The following is a 24,409-nucleotide window of genomic DNA, read 5'->3' on the forward strand; positions in this document are numbered from 1 at the left end:
TTGTGGAGTTGATTTTAATCGGCTAACATTGACATAAACCCATGTGTTTCTGATCTATTCTGATCCTAACAGCTTTTGAAATGTAATTTGTAGAAACATGCGCTCTACGCCATCAAGGGTTTAGATCAGTGGAGGCTGCTGAGATGAGGACGGCTCATAATAATGGCTGGAATGGAGCAAATGGTGACCATGTGTTTGATGTACTTGATACCATTGCATTGATTCTGCTCCAACCATTGCCACAAGCCCATCCTCCCCAATTAAGGTGCCACCAACCTCCTGTAGTTTAGATCTGACGGGAGTATGATCTTCACTTGATGGGGTCATATATAAGTAGCCTATCAAGGATGAAGTACATCAGAGAGGATATGTGAACAACAACAAAAAACGAATGTAGCTTGATTCAAAACAGAATGTGCTGCACTGCAAAACAAAATATATGGGTATTTATTAGAAAGGATACAGCTTTTGTCATATTTGACTTTTTGTAACAGGTTATCAATTCACAGTTGATTTGATGCATACACAGATTAGCAAATGTTAAAGCAAGTGCAGTGAAATGATTGTGTTTCTAGCTCCAGCAGTACCGTAAATATCTAACCGTACAATTAATAACACACAAATAATAAAAGAAAAGAAAGAAGAAATTAAGAAATATCTGAACGAGCAATGTCAGAGTCTGGAATATAAATATGTGATGTGTATAGACAGTATTGACAATATACAGTATAAGCAGGAAAAAGGTACAGCAGTAGATATACGGATGAGATTTGTCAATAATACAGTATTTACACATAAAGCAAATAACCAATTAGTTTTATTAGGTTAGGAGAACTTAAGCAGCAGGTTAGGAGAAATAACGTAACAGCATATCAAATAAAATAACATTTTATTGGTCACATGTTTAGCAGATGGTATTGATAGTGTAGTGAAATGCTTGTGCTTCTATTTCTGACAGTGAAGCAATATCTAACAAGTAATCAAACAATACCACAACAACTACCTAGTACACACACATCTAAGTAAAGGAATGGAATAAGAATATATACATATAAATACAGTTGAAGTCAGAAGTTTACATACACTTAGGTTGGAGTCATTAAAACTTGTTTTTCAACCACTCCACAATTTTCTTGTTTACAAACTATAGTTTTGGCAAGTCAGTTAGGACATCTACTTTGTGCATGACACAAGTCATTTTTTCCAGACAGATTATTTCATTTATAATTAACTGCATCACAATTCCAGTGGATCAGAAGTTTACATTCACTAAATTGACTGTGCCTTTAACCAGCTTGGAAAATTCCAGAAAATGATGTGATGGCTTTAGAACCTTCTGATTGGCTAATTGACATAATTTGAGTCAATTGGAGGTGTACCTGTGGATATATTGCAAGGCCTACCTTCAAACTCAGTGCCTCGTTGCTTGACATCATGGGCAAAATCAAAAGAAATCAACCAAAAACAATTGTAGACCTCAACAAGTCTGGTTCATCCTTGGGAGCAATTTCCAAATGCCTGAAGGTACCACGTTCATCTGTACAAACAATAGTATGCAAGTATAAACACCATGGGACCACACAGCCGTCATACCGCTCAGGAAGGAGATGCGTTCTGTCTCCTAGAGATGAACGTACTTTGGTGCAAAAAGTGCAAATCAATCCCAGAACAACATCAAAGGACCTTGTGAAGATGCTGGAGGAAACGGGTACAAAAGTATCTATATCCACAGTGAAACGAGTCCTATATCGACATAACCTGAAAGGCCACTCAGCAAGGAAGAAGCCACTGCTCCACAACTGCCATAAAAATCCAGACTAAGGTTTGCAACTGTGCATGGGGACAAATATCATACTTTTTGGAGAAATGTCCTCTGGTCAGATGAAACAAAAATAGAACTGTTTGGCCATAATGACCATCGTTATGTTTGGAGGAAAACGGGGGAGGCTTGCAAGCCGAAGAACACCATCCCAACTGTGAAGCACGGGGGTGGCAGCATCATGTTGTGGGGGTGCTTTGCTGCAAGAGGGACTGGTGCACTTCACAAAATAGATGGCATCATGAGTGAGGAAAATTATGTAGATATATTGAAGCAACATGTCAAAACACCAGTCAGGAAGTTAAAGCTTGGTTGCAAATGGGTCTTCCAAATGGACAATGGCCCCAAGCATACTTCCAAAGTTGTGGCAAAATGGCTTAAGGACAACAAAGTCAAGGTATTGGAGTGGCCATCACAAAGCCCTGACCTCAATCCTATAGAAAATGTGTGGGCAGAACTGAAAAAGCGTGTGCGAGCAAGGAGGCCTACAAACCTGACTCAGTTACACCAGCTCTGTCAGGAGGAATGGGCCAAAATTCACCCAACTTATTGTGGGAAGCTTGTGGAAGGCTACCTGAAACATTTAACCCAAGTTAAACAATTTAAAGGCAATGCTACCAAATACTAATTGAGTGTATGTAAACTTCAGACCCACTGGGAATGTGATGGAAAAAAATAAAAGCTGAAATAAATAATTCTCTCTACTATTATTCTGACATTTCACATGTTTCAAGTAAAGTGGTGATCCTAACTGACCTAAGACTGGGATCTTTTACTAGGATTAAATATCAGCAATTGTGAAAAACTGAGTCTAAATGTATTTGGCTAAGGTGTATGTAAACTTCCGACTTGAACTGTATATGGATGAGCAATGACTGAGCGGTATAGGCAAGATGCAATAGATGGTACAAAATACAGTATATACATATGCGATGAGTAATGCAAGATATGTAAACATTATTAAAGTGACTAGTGATCAATTTATTAAAGTGGCCAATGATTTCAATTCTGTATGAAGGCATCAGCCTCACTGTGTTAGTGATGGCTGTTTAACAGTCTGATGGCCTTGAGAGAGAATATATTTTTCAGTCTCTCGGTCCCAGTTTTGATGCACCTGTCTCGCCTTCTGGATGGTAGCGGGGTGAAAAGGTAGTGGCTCGGGTGGTTGTTGTCCTTGATTATCCTTTTTGGCATTCTGTGACATCGGGTGCTGTAGATGTCCTGGAGGGCAGCCCTGCAGTTTTGGGCGGTGCAGTTGCCGTACCAGGCAGTGCTGCAACCCGACAGGATGCTCTCAATTGTGCATCTGTAAAAGTTTGTGAGGGTTTTAGGTGACAAGAAAAAAAAATCAGCCTCGAGGTTGAAGAGGCGCTGTTGCACCTTCTTCACCACACTGTCTGTGTGTGATAATTAAGTTAAGGTTAGGGTTAGCTAAAATGCACCAAAAAAAATACTTTTTACATCAATTTGATAAAACCTCTAGCCTTTCTATCATGACAAAAAATATGCAATAAGGTCAATGGGCAGGAGCACATTGAGATGATTACCCAACGTTCCAGTGGCCTGGGGGCCCAGCGAGTGAATGAACCCGCATCGAATAGCTAGGTGAGCGCGCCCCCTACCGTAAAACAATAACTATTTGTTGACGTGACAGCTCAACTGCACGTTGTTAGTTCATGGTGCAACAATCCTTAGTTAATACGTCGTAATGATTTCGAGGTGTGTAATCTCTTCAAATGACCATAGGCCTACTTATTTGTTCACCAATATTTATTTTACCTAAGTCTCGGAGATATCGGTCTGTCTTGCGGAAAACTTTAACTAGCAATCCCTTTTCTCAGACGGATTGTATATATCGTTGCACACAGCTACAACAAAATTTAAAGGAACACATTACGTAAACATCAGCATGAAAAGAGTTGTCTATCTATAAAATCAAAGATAAAACCAGGTAAACGTAATTCATCGCCTTGATTTGCTTCACACGGACACTTGTCATATTGATGGGACAGTTTTAAACTCAACAGTGTTCTAGCGTTTCCCTATGCACGAATGGACAGCAGCAGAGTTAGCTAGCTAGCCTAGCACTAGAAATAGCTAGCTGACTTCACAACACTGTTGGATGCGTTTGAAACGGTCCCACATAACATCTGTCAATTTTACCAATATATGTTAGATTCAACCTAAGGTTGTTAGAGCTAACTTAGATCTGCACACGTGATTGAAATTGAATGTTAACGTTTATATTAACTATATGCTTAGGTAAGCTAACGTTATAACGCTATCAATACAATACAGATTGTACTGTTCGAACACATAACAGCCATGGATGAGGTTTTAATGGACGAGGATGATGACTGCCCAGAGTTGGTCCCCATCGCAGGAAATCCTCTCTCACCTGGCGAGCAGATACCTGTGACCATCATCACAGGCTACCTCGGTATGACTGACGGTTAAGTCTAGTTCCCTCCCCCATGCATACTGCTGTGTTGCCAGAAAATGCGTGAAGGTAGTGCTCATCAATCTTGGTCATCGAGAGATCCGTAATGTGCATGGTTTTGTTCAAGCCTAGCACTTAAACACATGGTTCAGCTAGCTCACAAATACTTTGATTAGGCCCTAGTTGAATCAGAAGTGTTATTGTTGGGCTGGAACAAAAGCCTGACCACCCAGTAGCTCCCCCATGGTCAGGGTTAGTGACTGACCACTGGGATAGAAATCTATAGTAATTACAGTGTGCTATTAATAGAAATCATTCCTCTTCTGCAGACTAACAGTTCATTTATAACCCATATAGGTGCTGGGAAGACGACACTGTTGAACTACATTTTAACTGAGCAACACAATAAGAGAATTGCTGTCATACTCAATGAATTTGGAGAAGGTATGTTCATTTTTGTGGTCTATATAGGTTGCACTATCTCTATTTTTTCATAAAGGTACAAAATGATTTGTTGCTTCATTACAGCTGTCTTGTAAGACATGAATGTTTTCTTGTTGGGTTAAAGGAAAAATGCACCCAAAACCACTCATTGCCATAATTTACAGTGTTACACTAATATGTGAGAACAATATTTTTTGGGAACAAATGTTTAATTTTGTTGTTATAATATGGTTGGTAGCAACATGTTAAAATCGCTGTGGATTTCTCTCGAGCTCAAGTCAACTACAAAACCCACATTGCAATGCTCTCTATGGGCTGGCTAGCTAGTTAGTTTGTTAGGTTGCTAGCTAGCAAACGTAGTTTCACACAATGATACCAAAGTCAATATCGGCATGTGAAATAGCTAGTTAGCTGTAAAATCGCCTAAACAAACTGCACTGTCAATATAGGAGTCAACAATCTCACCATGTTCAACCTGCAGATCAATGTGCCTCAGAGTGGAGTCTGACATTCGCAACAGCACCAAGCAATGCACCTTTGAATGAAGAGTCAGACAAATAGGAGAAATGTGTTAGACCCTCTGTTAAATAAAAAAAGATGGCTCATTCGAGAGAAGACAGCCTCCCACGTTATGACCTCGGCCAGTATTGAAATCTGACATGTATGATAGACGTTTTCACAATCTTAAAGTCATATTCCAATTAACTTCTAGTGTAGTGAGAGCGGGTTTATTGCAATGCTACGTCATTCGGGCCAAATCTTTGCCTGCTTGATCTGCAGTAGCTCAGATAAACATGAAATGACCCAGGGAATTGATAGAACATCACTCAGAGATGCACAAAAACAATATAACATTCAAAATTGTTGAATCTTTACTTTAAGTGCACTAGGGATCAGCAAAGAGCTCTGTTCAAACCTAGATGAATCCCTTGAGATGCTGCAAGATCCTTTACAGCGCCTAGAATATATCTGTGTTATGAATGCAAAACTGAACAAAAATATCAACACAACATGCAACAATTTTAAAGATTTTACTGAGTTACAATTCATTAGGCCTTAATCTATGGATTTCACATGATTGGGAATAAAGATATGCATCTGTTGGTCGCAGATACCTTTTTTTTAAAGTAGGGGCGAGGATCAGAAAACCAGTCAGTATCTGGTGTGACCACCATTTGCCTCACAGCGCGACACATCTCCTTCATATAGAGTTGATCAGGCTGTTGATTGTGGTCTGTGGAATGTTTTCCCACTCCTCTTCAATGGCTGTGTGAAGTTGCTGGATATTGATGGGAACTGGAACACGCTGTCATACACGTCGATCCAGAGCATCCCAAACATGCTCAATGGGTAACATGTGTGGTGAGTATGCAGGCCAGGGAAGAACTGTGACATTTTTCAGCTTCAAGGAATTGTGTACAGATCTTTGCGACATGGGACCGTGCATTTTCATGCTGAAACATGAGGTGATAACGTCGGATGAATAGCATGACAATGGGCCTCAAGATCTCCTCATTGTATCTCTGTGCATTCATATTGCCATCGATAAAATGCAATTGTGTTTGTTTTCGGTAGCTCATTCCTGCCCATACCATAACCCCACCGCCACCATGGGGCACTCTGTTCACAAAGTTGACATCAACAAACCGCTCGCCCACACGACGCCATCTGCCCGGTACAGTTGAACCCGGAATTGTATTGTCCCCAGCACAAGGTGCACCTGTGTAATGACCATGCTGTTTAATCAGCTTATTGATATGCCACACCTGTCAAGTGGATGGAAGATCTTGGCAAAGGAGAAATGCTCACTAAAAGGGATATAACACATTTTTTGCATAAAATTTGAGAGTCCAGTCAGCAGAACACCCAGATGTTTACTGCTCTGATAATGATTGTTGTCCCTCATCTGTCCTGTAGGTAGTGCTCTGGAGAAGTCTCTAGCTGTGAGCCAGGCAGGAGAGCTGTATGAGGAATGGCTGGAGCTTAGGAATGGCTGCCTCTGCTGCTCTGTCAAGTATGTATGTTTAACTTCGATGTTAAGTCCCCCATATGGCCTCTCCAGGAAATGTTTTACGGATATTTTACTGTCACTAAGTATGAACACATTTATTTTATAGTTAAGAAATGTGAAATCTCATAGTAAGTAGTTAGTCATTTCACACCTGTGGTTATAGTCATTTCACATCCTATTGCCCCACTTTTATTGAATAGGAAATAAATAATATGATTTTTCAAACATGCATTTTCATCATATGTGTACTATATACTTCAGCTTGTGTCCTAAAAAGTGAGTACACCTCAGCAATTTATCAGTCTTTTTTTTACCAAAAAGGTGAGTTCCAAACATTTCTTAAACTATGCAACATTACCAGTTATTGTTTATTTCCAACTCATGAAAAATAACTATGTTTGGGTATATCTATTTAGGTTTATGCCAATTCATTCAACTGGTTGGATGGACATCATTCCCTGATGTGAATTGACGATACCTACCATTCCTAATCAATAATTCCCTCCTCTAGAGACAATGGTCTGAAAGCCATAGAAAATCTCATGCAGAAGAAAGGAAAGTTTGACTATATTCTTCTAGAAACGACAGGACTGGCAGATCCAGGTAAGTTACGCACGTCGTGCAAAGCCAAATAAAATCAGTTGAATTAAAGTAAACTGTGAATAACTACCCAATATTTGCATTGTGAAAAAAAATGCCACCTGCCACTCTTTATAGTAAATGTAGCAATTTATATGACAAGAGAACAACATACCCACCTTTTCAATTGTCAATAATCCATTTAGCCAATATTCTTTTTATTTTATTTTATTTCACCTTTATTTAACCAGGTAGGGTAGTTGAGAACAAGTTCTCATTTACAACTGCGACCTGGCCATTGATGAGGAATGTTAAGCTCACTGGTGTGAGACCACAAAATCAACCAATTCCTCTAAATAGCTCTGCTAATAGCTCTATTAATTCTATGTATTTTTATTTAACCTTTATTTAACCAGGTAAGCTAGTTGAGAACAAGTTCTCATTTACAACTGCGACCTGGAAGTTATTGAAGATACTGTGATTAAAGAAAAAGGTTAAATTATTTAAAAAATATATATAGGTTCATCATCATTTCTAAACACTTTCTACCTGGTTTTAGAAGTTTAGGTTCAGACTGGAGTATTTTTAATCCCATAAAAAACCTCCTGCGACTTGCAAACCCCAGTTTTACAATCGCTGTTCTAAAAGAACGCTTCACTCTCTGTCAACTCAAACCTGTTTACTCTCTTATTTGGTTAGAATACAGCTGTACGTTATAGCAACAACAGGTTCACAAGTATACACAGGCAAGTTTCGACAGCAAGTGTAATGTATTTAAATGGCATTTCACTTCATCGGGATGATTCTTGAAGCCTGAGTGCTATTCTGTCTGCTATGCAAATAGATGCCCTCGTATTTTGTGTTGACAGTCAATACTATTCTTGATCTCACAGTTCCAGCATGCTCAACCAAAGCTTTGTGTTGTTGGCCTTACTTTGACTCCAGACGTCCACTTCTAGAACAGTCCAGCTAGTTGAGCTTCTTCTTAAGACCAATAAGACTATTGGGATTATTGGGGTGTGGCAGGGGGGTGATATCTGAACAGCCTATTCCCATCAGGACAGGGAAGCCATCAGGCCGCAAACGTTTAGCCAGGGGGGGAAAGGAAATCAATAGGAGGCCATTACGGGGCGAGCCCTGTGACCACTGGAGTGTGTCAATAAGTGACAGGTGTCAGTGGTCCAGAGACACAGCCAGCTACATACCACTGATCCACACATGGGACTGACAGAGCACGCTCCGACCGGGACTCTCCTCACCCCTCCACTCTGTCATTGGCTGAGACAGGCTGGTTATTGATTGAGACAGGGCTGTCATTGGCCCAGACAGGCCTGTCAATCAGAGAGGTCCCAGGGGGCTGGCACCTCCTATTGAGGAAGAGGCTGGACGGGTGGTGCGTGGGATGCCACTCACAAACAGTGTTTTCATTACTCTCCTATCAAATATTTACCATGCTTTCTTATTCCCGCCTGACGGTTTGACAAAAGTGCATTATGTGAACAAGGTAGGCCTGCTACGGTGACATGGCACTGGAATAACTTCCCCCGTGGAGAAATGGAAATGCCTGGAAGCAATCTAAATGTACCTATGGGGAGAAAAAACAATTGAAAGCTGCTCAAATTAGTTTTATCTGGTCCACTGAGTTCTAGCAGGATGAATGTGGCTGTGCTTGGGGTAGAGGCAAACTGTAATGGTTAGTAAATGTCTCCTGATACTGTTGTTTTACTTCGGTAATGTTCTTAATACTTCTTTAATGTTGCAGTATGCAATCTAAATATCTCTCTAATTCACCCTCTCAGGTGCTGTGGCCTCCATGTTCTGGGTTGACGCAGAACTAGGGAGTGACATCTATCTAGATGGTAAAACAATCTATTTTGTGCTAAATGTGTGTGTTCCAATTGGTGTGTTTAGGAGCTGTCGGTGTGTATTCCATGTGGTGTTCATTGAGGGGTGGGGACAAGTGGACATAGAAAGTGACTTGAACACACAAGCTATACCAAACACCAAAAGGCTGCAGGGTCAGAGTTCATTGAGTAGTGTGTGCACGCCCTCTTATTGTCTTTTCTGATTTTGTTTACAGGTATTGTCACAGTCATTGATGCTAAATACGCAATGCAGGTAAAAGCTCATTCAGACATGGCTGAGGTCGGGTTAATTTGTCTAAATTTACTCTACATTCTCCTGAAAGAAATGGGGCTTTCAAGACAACTGGGAACTCTGAAAAAGATGAGGTTAAATCATGATGTCTGTGTTCTTCAGGTCGGAAAGTCCGAGCTTGAGTAAGATGCCAGAGTTTCTGACTTGGAATTCAAAGTTGGATGACTGTTTAAAACTGTTTCTCCCAGCCGGATTCAGAGATTCCCAGTTGTTTTGAATGAAAAAGCCACAGCTGAAGTAATTTCCAGTTTATTGTAAAATTGAAAAGTTGACATCACATAACAATCCTCAGAATCTGTCAAACAATCTTGTCTTGTCCGCAAGTTGTAGAGGCTATAGAAAGTTACATACCCTACACACACACACACACACACACACCACCCTCCCAAACTCAAAGCCTTTAAACACTTTGAAGAGGAGCAGGTCAAATGACACCTGGATAATAGGCTGTAATCTGAGGGTGTCGTGCTTGGCCAGTCAACACGTTCACGGCCTAGGTGCCACTTCGGCCCTCACAAAGAGGAAGAGGTGGAAGAGGAGCGAGAGAGAGGATGATTGAAACTGAAGGGGTAATTGATATCAGAGCAGATCACTCTAATGGGACTGTCACACCCCCTAACCCCCCTTTCTCCACTCCTCTGCTCCTGAAATACTCTTCTGACTGGGGACAGATGAGAACTCAAGTCCCAGGCCTCTCACTCACCATCAGGCCCCAGGCTCAGGGGTATGGTGATGGAGGAAGGTGATTTAATAGGGGTGGTCATTGTATTTAGTTTTTGATTTCCATCACTCGCTAGGCCAGAGCTGAGGGACATCCACTGACAGGTTGATGTTTAGGGGTCAGGAGAAGAGGTTACGATCCCTAGTCCCTATGTTATTACATATTTCACTCAGGAGATGAAACCAGCGTTGTCTCCATCCCCGTTGCAGGGGCAGGACACAAATAGAAAATGGGTCTGATTTATCTCCCGGTTTCAGCTGGTGATTTCTTGTATCACAGGTTGGATTGATGAGGGTCATTCATGTTCTTCTCTTCATTTTGGGGATGTCACTTTTTGTGTCAGTTTTGGTCCATTTATCTACTCTTCAATCCCAGGGCTGAATCAAGTTTGAAATACAGTTAAAGGTGAAAACTAGCTTAGACTTTCTTTTGCGTCAGTGGACTGGAGGATAGTGACTTGTCAGAACAGAAAATTGGTCTCACTAACTTTGGTTAATGAATTATCTTCCTGCAGCATCTGACAGAAGAGAAACCAGAGGGACTGGTCAATGAAGCAGCTAGGTATGCTATGTCTGTCTGTCTCAGTACAGGAAGGAAACATGTTTAATACACACAGCTAGGTATGCTATGTCTGTCTGTCTCAGTACAGGAAGGAAACATGTTTAATACACACAGCTAGGTATGCTATGTGTGTCTGTCTCAGTACAGAAAGGAAACATGTTTAATACACACAGCTAGGTATGCTATGTCTGTCTGTCTCAGTACAGGAAGGAAACATGTTTTATACACACAGCTAGGTATGCTATGTCTGTCTGTCTCAGTACAGGAAGGAAACATGTTTTATACACACAGCTAGGTATGCTATGTCTGTCTGTCTCAGTACAGGAAGGAAACATGTTTTATACTCACAGCTAGGTATGCTATGTCTGTCTGTCTCAGTACAGGAAGGAAACATGTTTTATACACACAGCTAGGTATGCTATGTCTGTCTGTCTCAGTACAGGAAGGAAACATGTTTAATACACACAGCTAGGTATGCTATGTCTGTCTCAGTACAGGAAGGAAACATGTTTAATACACACAGCTAGGTATGCTATGTCTGTCTGTCTCAGTACAGGAAGGAAACATGTTTTATACACACAGCTAGGTATGCTATGTCTGTCTCAGTACAGGAAGGAAACATGTTTTATACACACAGCTAGGTATGCTATGTCTGTCTGTCTCAGTACAGGAAGGAAACATGTTTTATACACACAGCTAGGTATGCTATGTCTGTCTCAGTACAGGAAGGAAACATGTTTTATACACACAGCTAGGTATGCTATTTCTGTCTGTCTCAGTACAGGAAGGAAACATGTTTAATACACACAGCTAGGTATGCTATGTCTATCTGTCTCAGTACAGGAAGGAAACATGTTTTATACACACAGCTAGGTATGCTATGTCTGTCTGTCTCAGTACAGGAAGGAAACATGTTTTATACACACAGCTAGGTATGCTATGTCTGTCTCAGTACAGGAAGGAAACATGTTTTATACACACAGCTAGGTATGCTATGTCTGTCTGTCTCAGTACAGGAAGGAAACATGTTTTATACACACAGCTAGGTATGCTATGTCTGTCTGTCTCAGTACAGGAAGGAAACATGTTTTATACACACAGTTTTTTGACAGTTTAAATTCCATAAAGGTTTGGGTCTTTTTGATTTCTCACCCCTTTCCTGCTGTCCCATCAGTCCTCTGGTGGTGTTGGTGATCCTACAGAGAGGAATGTCTCTACACTGCTCTCTGTTTCTACTGCTGTTTTCCTCTCCAACATAATAGGGGTCCCATTTGAGTGTGGCACGTCCTTTACAATGCCACACACACACACACACACACACACCTCAGGAGGGCTTGGGAACACCAGTGGAACACCATACAGCTTTGTAAAGGTTACTATATTGGTTCTACTGTTGTATGTGCAGGCAGATCGCCCTGGCAGACCTTACCATCATCAATAAGACTGACCTGGTGAATGGAGAAGAGCTCAACCACCTCAGAGACACCGTCAGGTGACCACTAGTTTCTTTATACAGACCTTTTTACTAATACACTGTTCTGTTTGAAAGAATATTCAAGTGAGGATCTATGTATGTATGTATGTATGTATGTAACATCATCATAAACATCTTCCCTCTAAAGGTCTATAAATGGTCTGGTCAAGATTCTGGAATGTCAGAAGTCAAGGTGGGTTGGTTCATTTGGCCTATATGAACGTTGGATGGTGATTGTCTACTGTAGCCCTACTCTGACCTGGAGCCATAACCCGACATGGAGACACAGCCCTGCTTCATGTTACAGGGGTTTTACTAGGACTATTTTTAAACACATAAAACTCTCTCACACACAAACGTATCCCTTTGCATGTTTTTCCAGCTTTGTTCTTGTAAAACAGATGAAACGTATCAGCCATGACTTGTATTTGAGCCCCCCCTACACAGACACAACCCCCAATCCTAGGGTTTCCCGTTACCCACAAACCCTTGCTCTCTGACCCCTCTGACGCCCAACCAGGCACCACCCATTCTGTGTCTGTGAGTTATAAGACACAAGTAGGTGCTGGCTGGGTAATGAAATCAGTGCTGCTCTGCATGTATCAAAGGCAGGATGTCTCTCTCTCAGATCCACTCTGCACCCCAGAGATACTACAGAGAACATGAAAGCCCAAAGCGGATAGGGGGCTAACCAGAACAACATTCCCACAACTCCTGTCCTCCATGTGTCAATGGTTCTCTGTGGACTGGATATTAAAGGGGCAATCTGCGGTTAAAACAATAACAAATTGAGGTATAAGTCGCAGATTGCCCCATTTTAAATGGTTAATAACAAAACAGATGAGTCCTATCCAGTCCAGTGGTATTGTGACATCAACATTGATGCTTTCATTACATATGCATGTTAAAATCAAAGCGTAGTGTGCACCTCTAAGTTGACCCACAGTGTTATAATGAAACCAGAAATTAGCCATGTTTTACGTGTTGACCTGTTTATCTTACTTGTTTCTCTAGGGTGGACTTATCTCAAGTTCTGGATCTGCATTCCTTTGACAACAAGGATGGAGTTAAGTAAGTGTCTTTAGTACAGTGTGGCTTTGAATCAATACCACTCTCAACCCCATTCTAAAGCACTCTCAACCCCATTCTAAAGCACTCTCAACCCCATTCTAAACCACTCTCAACCACATTCTAAACCACTCTCAACCCCATTATTAACCACTCTCAACCCCATTATTAACCACTCTCAACCCCATTCTAAACCACTCTCAACCCCATTATTAACCACTCTCAACCCCATTATTAACCACTCTCAACCCCATTATTAACCACTCTCAACCCCGTTATTAACCACTCTCAACCCTGTTCTAAACCACTCTCAACCCCATTATTAACCACTCAACCCCGTTCTAAACCACTCTCAACCCCATTCTAAACCACTCTCAACCCCATTCTAAACCACTCTCAACCCCATTCTAAACCACTCTCAACCCCATTCTAAACCACTCTCAAACCCATTCTAAACCACTCTCAACCACATTATTAACCACTCTCAACCCCATTATTAACCACTCTCAACCCCATTCTAAACCACTCTCAACCCCATTCTAAACCACTCTCAACCCCATTCTAAACCACTCTCAACCCCATTCTAAACCATTCTCAACCCCATTATTAACCACTCTCAACCCCATTATTAACCACTCTCAACCCCATTATTAACCACTCTCAACCCCATTATTAACCACTCTCAACCCCATTCTAAACCACTCTCAACCCCATTCTAAACCACTCTCAACCCCATTCTAAAACCACTCTCAACCCCATTCTAAAACCACTCTCAACCCCATTATTAACCACTCTCAACCCCATTATTAACCACTCTCAACCCCATTATTAACCACTCTCAACCCCATTATTAACCACTCTCAACCCCATTATTAACCACTCTCAACCCCATTCTAAACCACTCTCAACCCCATTCTAAACCACTCTCAACCCCGTTCTACGTTCTCAACCCCGTTATTAACCACTCTCAACCCCGTTCTACATTCTCAACCCCATTATTAACCACTCTCAACCCCATTCTAAACCACTCTCAACCCCATTCTAAAACCACTCTCAACCCCATTCTAAAACCACTCTCAACCCCATTATTAACCACTCTCAACCCCATTATTAACCACTCTCAACCCCATTATTAACCACTCTCAACCCCATTATTAACCACTCTCAACCCCATTCTAAACCACTCTCAACCCCATTCTAAACCACTCTCAACCCCATTCTAAACCACTCTCAACCCCGTTCTACGTTCTCAACCCCGTTATTAACCACTCTCAACCCCGTTCTACATTCTCAACCCCGTTATTAACCACTCTCAACCCCGTTCTACGTTCTCAACCCCGTTATTAACCACTCTCAACCCCGTTCTACGTTCTCAACCCCGTTATTAACCACTCTCAACCCCGTTCTACGTTCTCAACCCCGTTATTAACCACTCTCAACCCCGTTCTACGTTCTCAACCCCGTTATTAACCACTCTCAACCCCGTTCTACGTTCTCAACCCCATTATTAACCACTCTCAACCCCGTTATTAACCACTCTCAACCCCGTTCTACGTTCTCAACCCCATTATTAACCACTCTCAACCTCGTTCTACGTTCTCAACCACTCTCAACCCCGTTCTACGTTCTCAACCACTCTCTACTCCGAAAAGGTTTCTTAGGGGACAGTAGTTATGAGCAGTGAATATTTATAGTTGTTACCCTTCTAAACATGGCAGTGCAGCAGCCTGTACAGAGGTGCTGTTGTTGACCATGTTTCCCTTTAATGAAGGGCCCAGGCTATAGAGGGGTTGGTGAATTGTAGGACCATGGGGGGTTCCTCATTGTTACCACAGTAAAACAGCAGTAAAAGCTCCAACACATGAATGGAGTCACTGGTGGTAAACCTCTCTTCACATGAATGGAGTCATTGGTGGTAAACCTCTCTTCACATGAATGGAGTCACTGGCGTTTTCTCTTCTCCCATCCAGCTGCAGAGGTTTAGAGGTGTGTGTGTGTGTGTGTGTGTGTGTCTGTAATGATCCCTGAGGAGAGTCATCTAAGTACACAGATAGCCCCTTTCCTCTGCCTTCCTCCCCTCCCTGACCCCCCCAGAGCATACGCTGGCTGTTTGAAGTGACCCCCCACCGGTCCACGTGTGGCACTAGCAGCAGAGAGGGCTAGAGCTGCTCAACATTGTTTGTCCTCCTTGAGGGGTCAAGGGGGCTAGGTGGAGGAACAACAGGATGGCATCTGGGGGCGTGGGTTTTCAGGGTTTACAGCCGATCTCCTCTCTCTTCAAATGCCACAACACACATACACACAAACCAATAATGTATACAACCTATTTTGTAAGTGTGGACACTACAACTTTTCATTGCATTGACATCGGAAAATACCTTTCTTCACGTAGACATATAAAACCACAGAATGGTTGACAAACTCTAGGAATACCAGATTAATTTCACAGGTAGATGCTTCCAGATTGTAGAATAAGCCATGTGTCTGCATGGTTAGTTGTCATGTAATCAAAGATACTGCAGAAACACTTAACCTGTTGTCCTTTATCTCACAGCTTGGTAGAAAAGCTACAGCTTGTGAAAACAACAAGACCACATCTGGATAAGGTAAGGGGCAGCAGGATAGCCTAGTAGTTGGAGTGTTGGTCTAGTAACCGGAAGATTGCAAGTTCAAACCCCCGTGCTGACAAGGTACAAATCTGTCGTTCTGCCCCTGAATAGGCAGTTAACCCACTGTTCCTAGGCCGTCATTGTAAAGAAGAATTTGTTCTTAACTGACTTGCCTAGTTAAATAAAGGACAAATAAAAAAGGATGTAATGAGTGTCATCGCTGATTCCTGAAAGTAATATTGAGCTTTGATTATGTCTGCTCTATTCGTATCTTGAACAATATGTTTTTGGTCTCGTTTTTTTCATCGACTGCCCACAATCAGGCGTTTTATAGAAAAGGAATGAGCAATCGTTGTGTAATCAACAACCACAGGGTTGGGGTCAATTATATTTCAATTCAGGAGGTGAAAAGTAGAAAATAATGGGTGATTTTTCTATTTATTTCTGTTCACTCCCTATATTATAATGGAATCGACTTGCTGTGTATGTAGTGAGCTAGGGAGACAGTCCTGGGGCAGAGTGTGGTCCCTAATGCCTTCAGGGGATGACACACTAGTGAAAAGTCCCTACCCTACTGTTTTTGTGCTGAGGCCCATTTAAATCTTTTGAAGTTGACTTTTTTATTTAACCTTTATTTAACTAGGAAAGTCAGTTAAGAACAAATTCTTATTTACAATGACCGCCTACCCCGGCCAAACCCGGACGATGCTGGGCCAATTGTGCGCCGCCCTATGGAACTCCCAATCACGGCCGGATGTGATACAGCCTTGATTCGAACCAGGGACTGTAGTGGTGCCTCTTGCACTGAGATGCAGTGCCTCAGACAACTGCGCCACTCGTGAGCCCATTGGTAAACCAGGATACATTTTTAGTCTGTGACCCAAAAGGGGATCACTAGGGGAAACACTGGGGTTGGCTGCTCATGGGTAGAATGAGGCCGGCTTGGTTTGGCATTGGTCTTCACTTTCCAGTCATGTTTGCACCTCACGGGGGGTTAATGGCTGCATTGTAATCTGTTTTTGCCAGGTCTCCTTTCCCGCATGAAGCTGAACCGCCCTTGTTATCCCCCTTCTTCCCCTGTAGGTCCACCCCCCCCCACCCCCCCTCCAAGTTGCCCTTTTCATGCTAATAAGAGCGCTGTTTTTCTGTTGTTATACCAAATAAAAAAGGAAGTGTGTAACCTTACCACTTCCACACAATGCCCTAAATGTCTGCAAAGTGCCCTTGTTATGCTGTAAGGAAGTATACAGCGGAGTGAGGGAGGGTGGGTAAAGAAGGGTGTCAGCTGGTTTACGGTGTTCGATAGAGTTGAGCTTTTTGACGCGTTCATTGACAGTCATCGGTAGCACTTAAAATGTGGTGTGACAATGGCATTGGGTTGAATGGTTAACAATATGCTGATTCCTTTCCTTAAGCAGTTTATATTGATATTAATCATTTTATTTAGCAATATGCATGCAAAGATTTTTGTTTTTCAAATAAGTTTGATTTCAATCATAAAATAGTCTGTTTCAGAGCAATCATTTCAAGCACAATAGCTAGTTTACATTTAGTTGCTTTTACGCTTCAGAAAATGCAACAATATTAACCCTGTGCTGTACGGGTTTTTCCTCTCCAGAGTATTCTGACAGTGACATTTGAAGTATCTGGGAGTCTCTCAGAGGATGTTTTGAATGTCTTCATCCAGGTTAGCATACACATTAACACTGTTATTCAGCATGTTCATTACAATGGACATTTATTTTCTGCCAACATGAGTTTGACGTGCCACCTAAAATCCCTGCTTCATCAGAAGATCGAGACACATCTCTATCATTGTTTTTAAATGGGTTATTCTCATGAAGACTATAAGGTCCATAAAAGAAACCTCGTCTTTTCACATCAGAAACATTCCGTTTTACAAAAGATTGCTTCTTTCCAGGATCTTCTGTGGGAGAAAGCATTCAAGAACCAAGCTGGACTTCCCATGATTGTCATTCGCTTGAAGGTGAAACGCATAGTTTATCCTCTGTCAGTGGTTTTCAATAGGCATCCCTGTGGTAATGCAGTGCGTACATTTATTTGCAGTACGCCCTCCATGCATTCATTGATGTAAATGGGAGATGTTATTGGACAAAAATGTCATATGACAGCAGATTTCAAGTTAGGATTCAGTCCTTTGTGTGTATTGATTTCTGGACACTTTAGGTATGACTCAGTCTGAATGATAGTGTGCTCGTGTGTGTGTTGGCTATCCTAGGGGATCGTGTCCATCGCAGGTAAAGCCAAACAGGTGATGTTGCAGGGGGTCCATGAACTCTACGAGCTGGATGAGACCCCACAGGTGTGGGGGGAGGAGCCTAGGGTCAACCGCCTCGTCTTCATAGGTCAGCTGTGTTTGTGTGTGTGTTAATGCATTCAATGCTTTACTCAATAAAGCCTGACCAAGTCATCCTTTGTATCCCCCCTCACCTCTACAGGGAGAAACCTGGACAGAGAGATCCTACAGGAACAGTTCATCTTAACAGTACTGAAAGTGGGGGACAGGAACTAAACAAGAACCCCACCCCTCTCTCCTCACAGTGAACTATTACTGTTTTTTTCTGATACACTCCACACAATGAAACACCTACTGTACCTGCAGTAATCCTCATCACTGTGGAGTGTTCCAGTTCAGTCCAGGAGTACCTCAAAACGTTATGGTATTTACTATTAACAATGATTACAGGCCAAACCTCCACAGTGCAAGCATCTAATTGACAACAGTACAGTCAGGCTATACACAGTGTGTAGTCTCTTAACTCTTGGGTGTAATTGGGTCACTTGCTGATGAGGCAAATGCTACGAGGAAACATTAGATTAGTGTGTGAGTGGACTCAATCCATCATCAACACCATTACCCAGTTACTCTCCACTCAATCAAGATAAAAAAGACAATTGGAAAATAGAGAAGTAAATAGTGCCCTTACTATCATTTTCTTTGTAAATTATGTTTAACTTGGGAAACTCCAAACACCCATAACCTGTTCATTGAAAGCATGAGTGTATTCATCAATAGTTTGGCTGTGTTTAAAATATGTAAGTTGTTGGTGAAGTTCAGGTTTTGGACAGGCTAAGGCTTTTATCACATCTTATCTCAACTGGTGCACCACAACATGAGGCTGTCTGTAAATGTCAACATGCTCGACTACTTGCAGGGGTGTTTCTATTATTGAAATAAAGAAAAATGATTCATCTGATTTAATGTTTTGAGTTTACAATATGTTATGTTTATATTTCGCAATTATTACAAAAAAGTATTGCCTGGCATTTTCTTGTAATTCGCTTGTTCAATAATTGTGAACTATGAATTGATATAAACTTTGAAACTCGAGTGGTCTTGTCTGGAGGTGTTTGATGAAGGTGCGTAAATCCGGTGCAATATTCCACAACGTGCTTAAAATGTTTCAAGCATATTAACTAACGCCTTGGTTTTATTGTTTTGAAGTGACAGAGTTGCATGAGGTCCCCGTTCATTTTCTGAATCGCCAAGAAGTATGCAGACAAGTCTTGGTCAAGGAATTTGCAATAGTAGTGAAAAACTATGGAAACTAAAACAAATGAAAACGATTTTAAACGGATATTGGCCCTATCAAATCGGATGCTTTTGTCTTAAGTCAAATATACATTTTGGCTGATAGTGTACATTTTATTGTCTGGTATACATCTACATGTGCGTCTAATTTGTTGTTGGATGGTTTGAGTTGGTTGTGTTTATTTTAGGCTTGATTACCGATATTAGCGCGTTTACTGGTAGTTTGTAGGCTGTGCATCCTTCGATTTCCTCACGTCCTGTGGACCCGCACACACACAGGTGAAGAAATAGGTGGGGTATTCCCAACTTTGCATTTTCAATTGAGATGGGTTTCCGAAGACTGTTTTAACACATATTCTCGCACAGGCCCGGGGTTTGCTTTGAGGATGGCTGTGGCCATTCACTCCGACCATAAACCCCAGCCATGTCCCGTAGGCCACAGCTGCGCTGTGTTCTACCCGATTCTAATGCTGATTTGCTCGTTAATAAGATGCCTCTACAGCTGCTTTTCTCTCCCGGCCACGGGGAGCCGTCCCACGGCCATTTTCATGGCCACATCACCTGCGGGCATCCCAAGGTGGCAAACTAAACGAAACCACAGGGGTCTGGAGGGTAAAACGCTTCGTTTCTTATCGGGGTTTAGGTGTGGTGTTCAAATTTCCCATTGCATCCCCGCTTCCAGTCGAGCTACTGTGCTGTTTTAGTAGGCCTAATTGAACAGGAAATGTGCCACGGTTCAAAGTAAACCCTGTGAATAAAGGTGGAGCATACCAATTAAGGTTATAAAGTTGACTACAATGCATTTGCCTCAAGTGTAGGCTACTTTATATAGCCTACTCGAGATAATAGCAATTTTTTGTAGACCCAATAATGTGCCATGTCTGGAACTCAATATTTTATAGACAGACCTGCGTAAGCATGGCGGATCTTGCTAAAGCACCATTCTGATTATACCCTAAAAAAGACATGCTTTTTGCTAACTATAGTCGATACATTTTATTATTGTATTTCATTGAACACTCTTAATTCAGAAGTTTCACTCCATGAACTTTGTGGTGTCTGCATACAAGACCAATTAGCATGTCAGGTTTCTCCTCCCCATTAGCTTTCTCCTTGGTCCATCTAACACCCCGCAGCGAGGGGCTACTGTCATAGGTCTGAGTGGGAATGGGACTGAGCTAGGGGGGGTAACAGCTCAGCTTTAATAAAAACCCCAAACTCCCATGGTCACCACAGACAGGCTGACCAGGAGCACAGGCACAGGAGGGGCCTAGAAAGTCAGAGAATACATATCTGTGTGCGCTGTTACGCATCGGTAAATGCGCTTTTATGCATGTTAAGAATTAATGATAAGGTGAGCTTTTACTCGTGTGTGGACATTGTGGTCTCAGTCATGACCCTCTCCAAGGAGTTTGAAGCGTCCCAGCAGACTGGCTTTCCCCTGGACGCAAATGAGGTAGACGTTGTTGGAGACGACGAGCCTCTCCATGGCCAGCTTCGTCTCTATCGGACCGAGAACACCATCGAACCTAGCTCCTCCGCCGAGTCCAGCGCCGAACTGGACTGTTCTGAGTTCGACTCGTCCGGGGAGAGCGATAACAGTTTCTGTGCAGACGCGCCTTCATCGGGGAGACCACAGAACGGTTCTGTAAAGCCCCCGTATTCCTACATCGCTCTCATCACCATGGCGATCCTACAGAGTCCTCTGAAGAAACTGACACTGAGTGGCATCTGCGACTTCATTAGCAGCAAGTTCCGCTACTACCGGGAGAAGTTTCCGGCGTGGCAGAACTCCATCAGGCACAACCTGTCACTCAACGACTGCTTTGTAAAGATTCCGCGGGAGCCTGGAAACCCAGGCAAGGGCAACTACTGGTCTCTGGACCCCGCATCTGAGGACATGTTTGACAACGGCAGCTTTCTCCGGCGCAGGAAGAGGTTTAAGAGAAACCAGCCGGAGTGTGTGAAAGATGGACTCATGTTTTACCCAAACTTCAGCTGTTACCGGCCTTACGTGCGACCTTACTGCGCCCAAGGCCAAGTGAGCGCACCGGCTGCCCCTCTCCCGTATATTCCGGTTCAGGACGGGCTCGTGATGCCACCTTCCTCCTACTTACCGTACCCGAGAATAAGCAGCAGTGGTAAGGTTGTTTCCCCCAGAGACTTCAGAATGCAACTTTACGCAGCAACACCTGCAGAACAGAAGCCTGCGCGCGATACCCAGATAAAGTGTTCATTCAGTATTGACAGCATTATGAGTAAAACCTCTCCTTCTATACCACAGAACACAAATCCACAGAACTCCAACTCTCATTGTTCTATTGACTATGGTAATCTCCTCACGGGCCCCGCTAGTTGTTTCGTTCCGAGCCTGCGTCCAGCTCCAAGGACTCCATTCTGCCCAAGTGCAATGTTGAGCGCACCCCCTTTAATAACAGAGGGTATTCAAATGTCTTATCCTCGTTGTTAAAGTGTTTGTTTGTAGTAGCTATAACCAAATAAATATCTGTGTCTAAGTGATACAATTCTATAGGCTTAATGGAGAGACCTTTACGCATTTCTCAGAGAAATGATTTAAACTGCATGTTATTTGTGTTCATTCCATGTTGAATATGTCAAAAGAAGTTCATGTAAATAAGAAGGCTGATAATATATTTGTTAAAATATGGTGTCAATGTAAAAATGGAAATAAAAGTGGAAGCACTTTTGCCAATTGTATAGAAAATAGGCCTACATTGTATTGTGATTTTCCCGAATGTTTCGACATTGAAATGAAGCAATAAATATGTTTGATCATACCGTGAGATTTTTTTTGCTGTCTTTGATGACTTATTTCCTTCAACAAATTTACTTACACCTTACAATTAACTGCGAAATATTTATTATATTAGAACAAAATAGCCTGAGGAAATAATTGCACCTAAAGATTTCCAAACAGGCTTACTTCGCAAATAAGCTAAATAGGCCTCTGAACAGCAACATATATTAATTACTTAATATCTTGACATTGTGAATTATTATAAGACTATATTTATTGTTATCAATTTTGTTAGTCCTTGCTGTAATTAGCGAAACAGAACTCTTGTTTTTCACTAAAACCGGTCAGTCAGTGTACATTTCGTTCCCTATTTAGTTTTATTGCAAATACATGTTTTGCAATATTTCATGTAATTGTTGTTAAGTACATATAAAAATACATATTAAGATACATTGGATCTGCATCTAGCCATAGGCCAGTTCAATATGCAATGCTGCCACCGTGTGGCAAAAAGTTTACTACCTATAGCGAGGCTATTTTGTGTTGGCATATTTTTTATATATTTTTTCACGTTATTGCATGAAATAAATGCAATCCAAATACATACAATTACTTTTAGGCTTATGGGACCGCTAGTCATTTTTTACATTTAGCGATGCACGGTTTTCAATAGTTTATTTCGCTCATGGTTGCGCTGTCCACCAAGTTATGCGTCAGTGAACCAGCACATAATGCCTCTCTCTCTTTCTCTCTAAATTTATTTCGATTAGCATGTGAAACATATGTTTACATTGCCAAAGCAATGTAAAGCAATCTCTCGCTCTTATACATACACCGAGAGAGAGAGAGAAGTGCCATTGAATAAGACGCACTCCTTTTCCCCCAGTTTAGTTATTTTGGAAAGGGGGTGGTTTTCATCTTATCTAGTCCATTAGCTTAAAGTAATAATAAAACCAACTAGGGTGTTTTTCTTTACCATGAGCTATATTGCCTATTGTCTACAGAGGAGAGTTCTGCTTGGCCATGCCAATATCCAACAGTTCGCCCTCAGGTCCTGCCTCATCACTTTTACGCATATGCAAGTTAATTGTCATTGATCGGTCGGTAACTGCTTATGCTCGCACACTGACAGTGCTTAGTGCTTTGACTCAAACCGACAAGTGTCGTGGACAGAAGTAGGGTCAGGTTACAGCCCCGACACAATTCTCCCATCACTCCACCCGGCTATTTTTGGCCAGAGGCACAGCTGATTGTAGGGGCTTTTGGCCCTCCTTGATTTTGGCAGGCGCTTGTCCTTGTGGAAAGTCGGACTTATTTGGAAAAGAGGGAGTTGCCAGGCGGAAGAGAGCACTTGGCTTAACATTACATTAGCCTACTTGAACTTTAAAATCCGAAGCTCTCACTGTACGTTTACTGTAGGCATGTGTTAAAAGTACAGTATAACTAGCCTATCTAAAAACCAAGCTGACAAGACAAGGAATTTGTTGACGGGAAGTTAGCCTATCAGCATAATAGCCATCCCTCAGGAAAACGCTGGAGTGCTGTCATTGCGTCAGCGCACTTTCCCCCTCGCAATTGCTGGGCCTACTTCTGGAGGACTAGAGCGGACATCACTCGACCTCACATCCCTCTCTAACACGGTCCGTCTCTACAGCATATGTTTGGCTCTCCACCTCTATCCAGCATCTGACCTGCAATTTCTGTGACAGACAGAGGCGTCCTCGGTATAGCCAGCTGAAGCGTCCCTCCCAGTGTGTTCTTGTGAGGAGGATGGAGACGAACCCCATTCCCGTGGTAACGGTCCAAACGAGCCCGTTCGATGACCAGCGGCCCGGTACCAACGGGCTGCGGCGGAAGACGGAGTTGTTCGAGGGCAAGAAGAACTACCTGCAGAACTACATCCAGAGTTTACTGTCGTCCATCGACCTGAGGGACCGCCAGGGATGTACCATGGTGGTGGGCAGCGACGGACGCTACTTCAGCCGAGCCGCCACCGAGATTATTGTGCAGATGGCCGCCGCCAACGGGGTAAAACAATAATGTCATGCCAGAAAGTTTGGACAGGTTCCGGGTTGGTGATGATGATGATGTTAATGAAGACGATGATAAATTAAGCACAGAACAATAGCATGATTAACAATGGTAGCATGTTAGCTAATCCTTCCCCTAATTCTGACCTTTACCATTTAATTGAACTCCTAACCCTAATCTTAAT

The 24,409-nt window shown here is 42.3% G+C and overlaps 3 protein-coding genes across 4 annotated transcripts in view; all 3 read left to right on the top strand.

Annotated features, from left to right (window-relative positions):
• The first annotated feature begins 3,422 nt into the window (after nucleotides 1-3,422).
• LOC110536296 (COBW domain containing) lies at nucleotides 3,423-19,101 on the top strand. The gene is made up of 16 exons (XM_036936207.2): nucleotides 3,423-3,770; nucleotides 4,118-4,259; nucleotides 4,617-4,703; nucleotides 6,621-6,717; nucleotides 7,226-7,317; nucleotides 9,093-9,152; nucleotides 9,374-9,411; nucleotides 10,686-10,732; nucleotides 12,138-12,224; nucleotides 12,355-12,399; nucleotides 13,221-13,277; nucleotides 15,829-15,880; nucleotides 17,502-17,570; nucleotides 17,805-17,870; nucleotides 18,123-18,249; nucleotides 18,343-19,101. The coding sequence occupies exons 2-16, from the start codon at nucleotides 4,145-4,147 to the stop codon at nucleotides 18,414-18,416; spliced, it is 1,113 nt and encodes a 370-aa protein (XP_036792102.1). The 5' UTR covers nucleotides 3,423-3,770; nucleotides 4,118-4,144; the 3' UTR covers nucleotides 18,417-19,101.
• A 133-nt stretch (nucleotides 19,102-19,234) lies between these two features.
• On the top strand, nucleotides 19,235-21,983 carry LOC110536644 (forkhead box protein D5-B-like). Its single transcript, XM_021622378.3, has one exon. The coding sequence runs from the start codon at nucleotides 20,770-20,772 to the stop codon at nucleotides 21,904-21,906; it is 1,137 nt and encodes a 378-aa protein (XP_021478053.2). The 5' UTR covers nucleotides 19,235-20,769; the 3' UTR covers nucleotides 21,907-21,983.
• A 1,401-nt stretch (nucleotides 21,984-23,384) lies between these two features.
• Nucleotides 23,385-24,409, top strand: part of LOC110536297 (phosphoglucomutase-like protein 5) — a 51,526-nt gene continuing 50,501 nt past the window's right edge. For both annotated transcript variants that reach the window (XM_036936211.2, XM_036936210.2), the window contains exon 1: nucleotides 23,385-24,222. In XM_036936211.2, coding sequence (XP_036792106.1) covers nucleotides 23,965-24,222 — 258 coding nt within the window. In that variant the 5' untranslated portion in view covers nucleotides 23,385-23,964. The remainder of the gene's footprint in view (nucleotides 24,223-24,409) is intronic.

The sequence above is a fragment of the Oncorhynchus mykiss genome, chromosome 11, assembly GCF_057628025.1.
Source record: "Oncorhynchus mykiss isolate SJ-2025 chromosome 11, ASM5762802v1, whole genome shotgun sequence".
NCBI lineage: Eukaryota > Metazoa > Chordata > Actinopteri > Salmoniformes > Salmonidae > Oncorhynchus > Oncorhynchus mykiss.

Coding starts and splice junctions, on each gene's coding strand:
- LOC110536296 (XM_036936207.2), top strand. CDS start 4,145: ATGGATGAGGTTTTAATGGACGAGGATGATGACTGCCCAGAGTTGGTC. Junction 6,718..7,225: donor TGCCTCTGCTGCTCTGTCAA/GTATGTATGTTT, acceptor TCCCTCCTCTAG/AGACAATGGTCTGAAAGCCA. Junction 17,871..18,122: donor TGATTGTCATTCGCTTGAAG/GTGAAACGCATA, acceptor TGGCTATCCTAG/GGGATCGTGTCCATCGCAGG.
- LOC110536644 (XM_021622378.3), top strand. CDS start 20,770: ATGTTAAGAATTAATGATAAGGTGAGCTTTTACTCGTGTGTGGACATT.